Source organism: Nicotiana sylvestris, chromosome 3 (assembly GCF_000393655.2).
Source record: "Nicotiana sylvestris chromosome 3, ASM39365v2, whole genome shotgun sequence".
NCBI lineage: Eukaryota > Viridiplantae > Streptophyta > Magnoliopsida > Solanales > Solanaceae > Nicotiana > Nicotiana sylvestris.
In genome coordinates this window covers 95,325,416-95,334,695 of record NC_091059.1, presented here as the reverse complement: position 1 = coordinate 95,334,695, position 9,280 = coordinate 95,325,416, and the positions used below count along the sequence as shown (strand labels likewise).

The window sequence follows — 9,280 nt, the reverse complement described above, 5'->3', positions numbered from 1 at the left end:
TCAATTCATTTTAACTCGACTAATTCTTTTTCTAATTTGCTCATTTGACACTATTAGTGTGTCCTAACTTATGTGCTTGTCCCCTAAGATTTTCAGCTCAAAAACTGCATACTTTGTAATGTGGAATGTTTTAAATTTTTGTATATATGCATGCGATTAACTCACCATTCAAAGTTATCAAAATTAAAGAAGCATCTGGCTAAAACAACAGTTGTATTGAAGCAGATACTTACAATTTGCATCTATTATTATTTCCCTTGAATCATAAAATTTCATTGTACAATTGGTCGTACAACATATATTTCCCATTCAGTTTTCGTCCAATTTGGCAGTTTCCCAAAACTCATAGGCCAAATGAAAATCCCCAGAAACAGATGAAAAAGACAATAAGAAGCCCAACTTAAGGAAGGACAGCTACAAGATTTTTCCTTTTGCTCTTCTGATTAAAAAAAACAAAGACTGAAAATACACAAAAATTAATATTGTGGTAAAAAAAAAAAAAGAGGAAAATTTGTAGTAAGAGCTGCACAATGAAGAACTGCCAAGTGTCAAGAACGCGAAATGATACGCGAATAGAGGAATTCATTCCAAGTGTCAGGCAATCCAGGGAGGCACCAATGGATACAATCAGCATAGGTCGCAGGATCAGCTTGTTGCTCAGGTGTTAGCATTTTGCCTTGACGAATTGTGTAGACTGATGTGTGCCCATCTTTTCTGTGCTCTGACAATGCTGTAATGTTTTGAAAATAAACTAGGACTTTCATTGATTCAGTCACATTTGCTGCTATCACAAACAGCCTCTTATCTGTTCCAACATCTAGTGGCATTGATGTGTTCAATATTGGTGTTGTCTCTTTAGCACATTTTATTCCATCTGGATTTTCCCAATCTAAACTCCTGTTTCATCCATTTGCACGCAAGAATTAGTATACTTAAAAGAATACCTTAGCTTCAAAGCAAAAAGATAAGGGGAATTACTTTATATGAAGTGGAGACATGCTCATGAAGAAAACTTGGGTGCGATTTGGATTTATATTGTTATCGACCCATTGGGACCATGTTGTCAAAACTCTCCTATAAGCTATTGGTCTATCTATCTCGTAGTATTCCGTCGCCCCTTCGTCGAATGAACCTCGCCTGTAAATATTTTTCACATCGTCAGAGTATAAAGCTTATACTCGATTGAATATTGTAGAAGAACAAAATGAAGGTGGACTTTTAAATCTCTTTACTTACAAGATTTTCATAGTAAAAGTGTTCATCCACCAAATGTATGTGTTGAAGATGAGATAATCCACATTCTTCCAGTTGTTGCCATGCTTCTCAATAGATTCTGGCATGATAATTCTGTTCAAGATGCTATGCATATTTGGATCATCTGAGTTTGACTCCACCAGAAATGGAGCCCAGTAAAACTCCACCGTGGCATTATAATCCTGCATATATTCATATTAAAAAACATCAAAAAAAGTTTAATACACTAACCAATTTCCCAGGTTAGTGACAATAATCCAACCATTATAAGAATTTTTCAACAGGAACAAACTACTTTCACCTATATTAGGTGAACAAAAAAGGTTTAAATAGACACAATGAATCTCTGTCATTACATAGTGATGATCTGTCTAACTAATCAATTATTTATTAAGAAACAGTACATCATTAAATTAAGACAGTCAAAACTACAGTAATTCATGCTTAGTAGGGATAATTAATAAAGTACCCCGCCTTGAGTCTTTAATTAATAAAGTACTAGCATTAAAGTTACATGAAAGTCGTTAATTGATAAAGTAGCATTAAAGTGTTATCAAAGTAATAGAAGCCAAAACCTAATCATTATGCTTGAGGAAAGTAATTATGAGAATATGAGATCTCGATGTTTTGAAAAAATTAATAGAATAATAGATTTACCTCAATTCTGAAAACAGATAAAGAGCCAGTCTTGTTTAAGCTTTTTCGGCCAGAAGGAACAACGGATTGAACCAAACAAACCATAGATTCCCATTGATTTCTATTCAAAGAGTCTCCCACAAACATGAGTCTCTTATTCCTTAGCTTCTCAAGCAGCAATCTTGGTTTAAACCTGAAATTTCAATAATTAACATAAATGGTACTTAAAAATTTGAAAAAAAGAATAGTAATTCAAGAAATATCTTCTTACTTGGGTAAAGAACAGTCTCTGGGTTGCCACCTCCAATTCTGATACATAGAATCTTGTCTTCCATTTCTCAAGCAAGTAACTTGAGCAGTGAGGAATTCACATTCATGTTCTTTGTAAATTGGGTGTGTTACATTATCATAAACCCAATTCCCTACAAAAAGATCACAATCTTCAGGTGGCAATTCAATGTTCTCTTCTTCTTCTTCTTCAGCTGGCATTTCAATTTTCTGCTCCTCTTGCTCTGTTTCCGTTTCCTCTTCATCACTAGACTTCAAATTCACCACCTCCCGTTCAGTACTAACGGCCTCTGTTTCCGTTTCAACTACAGTTCTTGAATTCATAACCACAGTTGAAACACTGCTTTCTTGAATACCGTTTTCTTGTTCAATGATTTCTTGAGCTTTGGGTGTAGAAAATGGAAATTCTGCAATAGACTTTACGTCTTCATTGTACATGAAACAACCAAAGAGGAATATGGAGAAAACGACTACGAATATAGAGAGGTTATTATTCTTACGGCCACTATGGTGCTTCATGTTGAATAATTCAGAGGAAATGAGTGGCGTTTTCCGGCCGCGGAGTGAATGCATGAGAAAGAGTAAATGAAACACTGATGGGAAATGCAACTGCTCACAATAGGAAATATAGAGAAGGGAAAGAGTGAAGCAAAGAGTACTAACATCTCGAACTTCTTTTTAATTAATTTTCTTTTTCTTTCTGTTAGGAAATATTTGATTTGGTGAAATGGGGTTTTCTGAAAGATGTTGATTGTGGCTAGAGGGTTGTTGTTGTCATTCTCAGATTTAGGTGTATTTGTTTGAAACTGCTGTGCTACTCCTGCTCCAGCAAACGAACAACTACCTTTGTTAGATGTGTGAAAGAGATAGGGAGAAGAGGAGTGATCTCAAAGCGTTATATTGATCTGTTAATTTAATCTTTCTGGCTCTTGTTTTCTATACTGTTTTATAAGGACCCCACAATAAAAAAACAATTAGATGTATTTCGACAACAAAAATAAGATTTTTATAGATAAGTTTTCTGTTATTGCAAATACTATACACTTTCAATGCACATAGTTAAACTCGAAAAAACAAAATTAAATTCTTCTCTGCCAATTTGGATGAAAATCCCTACTTATTACTTTGGGTAGTCTATTGATATTGGAGAATGGGAAGAAATTTGATGTTGGGGAAATTTCCATTTAATTTGGATTAATGGCCACATTGAAATTTTGGGAAACACAAAATCAAAGATTATCATTTTCTAGTTGTTTTCTTTTATCTGTTGCGTAATATCCAGCGAGCTGTTGCACATCTAACAGAAAAACATATAAAGAATTGGTAGAAACTAGAAACAAAAAGAATAGAAGAAAAGGAAATACTTGGGTCGAAATTAACTGTTGTACCTTTAGCCTCTCCTTTTGTAATTTATGAAGCTGTTGAACTTCGACTCTAATTAATACTCGAAAAATAATCCACCATACAGATTACAATTTTTTTTTTTTTGTATATTACTTCCTCCGGTCCACAATAAGTGACCATTTTACTTGGTCCAAAATAAGTGTCCATTTGCATAATCAACAAGAAATTAATTTTATTTTTTCAAAATTTGCCCTTATTTACATATTTTAATGTGTCAAGGTAACAATTAATTAAGGTTAATTTAGTGAATATATCTTTTTTTATCTCTAGAAATTAATATTTTTTTAATGAATATGTCAAAAGTAAAACGGTTACTTATTGTGGTCCGGAGGGACTACCAAATATATGTTTTTATCATTTAGGGATCTATGCCAATTAATGTGGGCATCTATGCCAATTAATGTTGCCCACTTTATTTTCAAATGAGCGACTTTGTAAACGGTGAGATCATGAAAAAACTTGGAAATCTTGTTCTTCTTTCGAGAATAAATAAATTAATTCGACAACAAACATAAACGCTGGAGCAGTTGCATGTGTACAATTAATATACTCCTGATTCTCTAAATAGGAGTTGTGTTTATAATTAAAATTCCCTCAATTTTCTTTTATTAGTCCAGTAAAATTGACTTGACACTTTCCTTAAGAAATTGTATTGGGAGTTTGTTTTATTAAATTACTTTTATTAATGATAATTAAATTCTAATTACAAAGCAATGATAGGGAAGAGTGGGCTACATTGAAAGAAAATAATAAATTGATTCGTTAAATTGAACAAGTAAAAAAACATTTTTAATATACTATACCATACTAATAAAAGGGAACGAATCTGAGGAAGTATATAGATTATTAAATGAGCTTTCACTGTCACCAAACAACCCAAGATTAAGAAGAAGTTGATGCATCATTAAGGGTTCTTAATCAATTAGTAGTTAAGGGTCAAAGTATATGAGGAATAATCGTTAGCTTTATGTTTGAGAAAAGTAAAAGCTACGGAAGCTTTTCTTTCGTATACATCAACAATTTTCAGAGGTCTTTCACTTGTGTAGTTTGCTTCTAATATCACTACTAGAGCATTTGTCTGATGGATGACCCATTGTGTCCCTTTCTTTCCAAGTTAAGTCAAGTTCCAAATTTTGCAAATATTTTATTTGGCAAGTTTTAACGCTTGGAAAAGCTAATAATGGGAAAGTGGAGGAAGAAGAGAAAGGATTTTTTATTTTTTGAAAGTATGGAAAAATGAATAGGATAGTAATCACTTAGGTTAAGGCACACGATGAACTATGACAAAATACATAAAAGAAAAAACTTTTAGCACTTCTATAGCTAAGACAGACAAGGTAATAAATTGAAAATAAGGCTAAAGTAACTGAACTGAAATTTGACTAATTGGTTTTCTATGTTAATTAAATGATATGTCTATTATTGTATAAGATGTTGTATTTATATATGAGAAGTTAGTTGTTATTAGTTCAATTCACCATCTAAACATGCTACAAACTCTATATCTAAAGTAGGGGTACATAGGCCGGGTTGGTTCGGATTTTACAATTACCAAACCAAACCAATTGTGTCGGGTTATTAAATCTAAAGATCAAACCAAACCAATAAAACTCGGATTTTTCAATCTCAGGTTTTTCGGGATTTTTTTCCCAGTAAAATCTTCGTAGAATAAAACATATAATGTATTCTCAAAATATTTCTTTAATCCTAGTAAGATACAACTATATAAAGTATTTTCCAAGAAAATAATACAAAATATGAGATGTGTCATTGCATTATCCTAAAATATTCAACAATAAAGACAATAAAATTATTTAATATAAATATACTAATTAAAAAGCCATAATAAAAATAAACATAATCTAAAAGTACTAAGTCATGCTAAAATAAATAGACTAATAAGGGTGTATTAATTACATGACTAAACGCTAAAGAAAAATAAAAATAGGTTATGCATTTTTATCTAAATTATTGCAAAACAAAAAATAGATATTCAATACATTCTTGTTCGTAATATTGAATTGAATGTCTTTTGTTAGCATTAGTATTGATTTGATTTTGGTTTGGGGTTTTGTTAGCATTATTTAATTTACTAATATTAATGGCTATAAAACTTATTGGAGCATTCAAAAGTTCTAAGTCCAATCTTGAAATAATACCTTAAAAGATAAGATTATGAAAATTTTTAAGAAATATTTATAAATTACATCACAATAAGTATATTTATATATTAAATATATCTAAACTTTCTATATATGTAATATCGGGTTGGTTTGGTTTCGGTTTGACTTTCTTTAGTTAAAACCAAACCAAACCAATTATGGTCGGGTTTTTTTTTTCCAACACCAAATCAAATCAAACCAAACCATAGTCGGGTTTTTTTCTCGGTTTGACTCAGATTATTGGGTTGGTACGTTTTGTCGGTTTCCTTTGTACACCCCTAATCTAAAGTTCGGGCACGCTCTAGTCAAGGTGGTATGGTATCTTGCCCCAAGTCTGCAGCTGAGCTGTTAATTGACTTACCATTGATAAAGGGTAAAAAGTGCATGTTCTGAATGTCTTGTGTATTAATTCTTGTGTGAGTTACGGGAGTTCACACCGTTTTTAAAGTGAAAATATGTTCATTATGTGTTTCTTATGTGTAGGAACAAGACTTGCGCGGAAAAGGATCAAACGGGAGAAAAATTGGTGAAAAAGAAGAGCTGGAAAAAAAAATCCCGGACATCGAAGCGAGGTTCACTTCGCCAAACCGGGACCAGAGCAGAAGAAACCAGAAAAGTACCGGACAGTAAAGCGAGGTTCACTTCGCCAGACCGGGAACGGAGCAGAAAAATATCAATTTTCCAATCCGAATTAGCAGAAGCCAAACTCGCCCCAACTAAACCCTAAACCATATAAATATGATAGTTAGCCACTTTTTGAAGGGAGGGAAGACCTTGAGGAGGCAAGAACACACTTGGAAGCCATAACAGAGTTCTCGTGGAATTCATCTTGAGTTCTTCTTTTTCCCTTCTATTATTGATTTTTATGTATTCTTGGGAACTAATTAAGATTTGTACCATGACTATGCGTGGCTAAACTCGTTCATTCTAAGGTTATGGTTTTACATTAATGTTGATATTCGAATATTGATGTGATGATTTAACTTATTAGATTTGATTGTTTATTCATATCACGAGCCTAACTATTTTACTGCTAGCAAACAATGAAATAATATATATGAATCTTGAGTTGAACTTGAAAGAGGTAATTCTTGATTGAAATAGGATTGAATAGAGCGTGTGTAAGGCCCCAAAAATTTCGCCAAGTAATTTAGGATTTTGTGGTGCCAGGTAGGCTAATTATAATATTTTATGTGCTATTAACACGATGGACATCAATTAGATTTGGTAAATAAGTGTATAGGTCTTATAATGTGTAATGTGGGATCTAATGGAAGGCTTAAGTCTAAGTCAAATTGGAAAATTTCATACTAGGCTAAAATTGCAAATGAGTTCGCACAAGTCCACATTTTGAACGAGCATATCTAAATATATATAAGATTTTATGTGGTGAACAACCTATCAAGTGAAAGGTCTTCGAGTCTAGTTCTAACGCTTCAAACCGTTCATCATTTGGACATTCCTACACAAAGTTATGATCAAATTACCAAAGGCTGGATTTACGACCAATTTTGCGATCACAAAACGACTATGCGGACCGCATATGTGTCGCATAATGAAGCAGTGTCGGGCAAAACGTTATGTTGTCGCATATTGATTATGCTGTAGCATAATCGATTATGCTGTCGATTATGCTATCGCATAATGATTATGCTATCGCATAATGATTATGCTGCAAGAATGTTGCTCACATTTCGATTATGCTATAGCATAATTGCACCACATATTTGGCTTCGGGGGTCATTTTTGAAAATTTTCATATCTGAACCCACTTTGATAAATAAGCTTTGGGGCTTTATTTGGGACAATTTTATACTAAATCTAGAGAGAGGTGAGAGCATTTTAGAGAGAGAAAGAGGGAACCTTGCCTCCTAATCATCAATCTTGCATAAACCCTCAAGAATCAAGCATGCTATTCTCTAGCTCACTATCTTCTGGGTAAGTCCTACTTCTAATATTTTATATATGAGATTATGAGTTCAAAAATATATTGTGGGGTTAGAAATAGTCCATGCATGTGACACTAAGCTATAGTATGTGGGATTAATAAACTATTTTGGGTAGTTCTTGATGAATTTGGATGAGGGAAGAAGGAATTTCCATTGTAGAACCTTGTAGTCTATTTCACATGATGAAATTCCTAAGAGAGTTATACCATGAGAAATCCTTCTAAATTATTTATTGATTTCGCTTTCTCCTTATAGATTGTTATTGCTAGAAGTGTTGGTGGATTGTAGAAACTTAAGAAAAGCTTAAACAAGGTATGTATGGCTAAAACCTCCTCTTCTTAGAAATTGAGCTCCCATGGTGTCCCCGCATATGTTGTAAGTCCGGAATTTAATTTATGTAGTATTTGTTATTTCAAAAAATTTGGTATTGCAAGAATATATGTGAAAGGTGTATCTCAATGTGTTCAATGTGTTATTCTTGGTAAATTGGGGATATATGAATAATGTGAACTATATGCTATTGCCTAGATTTCAAGTCAAGTTTAAATTGTAATTATTATGCCGAATCATGAGAATTCCTCTCTATGCTTACAACTTGAATTGCTCTTGTATCTGCTCATTATCTTAAATTGCAAGTTTGATGTTGAAAGTGAAAATGATGTGGAATGCGAGTTATGAAATGTGGCCTAATGCCAAGTATGACGTGATAATTGTGGCCCTAAGTGCCTATGAATTGATATATGTGAAATAAAGATTGAAATGAGGCGGCCTAGCCGATCGGGTCGTGATCGGACCCTATGCCGCACACATGGTGATATTGTGCTGATATTGAATTACGGAAAGTGAGATTGAGATTGTAATTGAGGTACATGTCTCAAATGAGGCAACTTAACCGATCGGGTCGTGATCGGACTCCGCTCAAGAAAGCGGTGTATTGCGAATGATGATGAACAATATTAAATGCCCCAAACTAAAGCTATAGAAATTATATGAAAGCTATGTGATTCCTTTTATTTGATGATGTGGTGATTGTTTAAAGCTTTTGTTGAATCCTTATGATTTCTTTGTTCTTGTATGGTTGTTCTTTCTAATGAGATAGTGTTTAGTTATGCATACTAGTGCTATTCGATGGCACTAACGTCCATTCTGCCGGGAGCGCTACGTCTTTAAATGGATGTAGGTGATTCCATAGCAAGCAGTGGTGGTCGCAGCTAGTGACGCATCTTCCTTTCAGTTGTCATGGTGAGTCCCACTTTATTTCTGGGTCCTGTATCAATATTTTATCATATACTTTATATTTTGAGGTATAGTCGGAGCCTTGTTGTCGGCATTTCCATATTACTCTTCAGTTGTATTTAGAGGCTCCGTAGACAGGTTGTGGGTGGTGTTTGATAATGAGGAATTGAGTTAGAAATCTTGATATTTGGCAAAGATTTATAAAACTTGTAATATTTTGATAATTATGAATTAAGCTGCTAATGGAAATAAAATGAAAGTTATTAATGAAATACTTACAAAGTATGATTAATGGAGTCCATCTCGTATTTATTCATGAATTAGTTTGGGTAGAATGAAACCTAATAGGCT

At 33.3% G+C, this 9,280-nt stretch overlaps 1 protein-coding gene across 1 annotated transcript; it reads right to left on the bottom strand.

The window, feature by feature from the left end:
• Positions 1–226: 226 nt before the first annotated feature.
• Positions 227–3,061, bottom strand: LOC104212980 (xylan O-acetyltransferase 1-like). The gene is made up of 5 exons (XM_009762354.2): positions 2,162–3,061; positions 1,912–2,083; positions 1,237–1,436; positions 979–1,137; positions 227–897 (listed from the first exon to the last, which is right to left on the bottom strand). Exons 1-5 carry the CDS (start codon positions 2,749–2,751, stop codon positions 549–551), a joined length of 1,470 nt encoding a protein of 489 aa, XP_009760656.1. The 5' UTR covers positions 2,752–3,061; the 3' UTR covers positions 227–548.
• Positions 3,062–9,280: the final 6,219 nt, after the last annotated feature.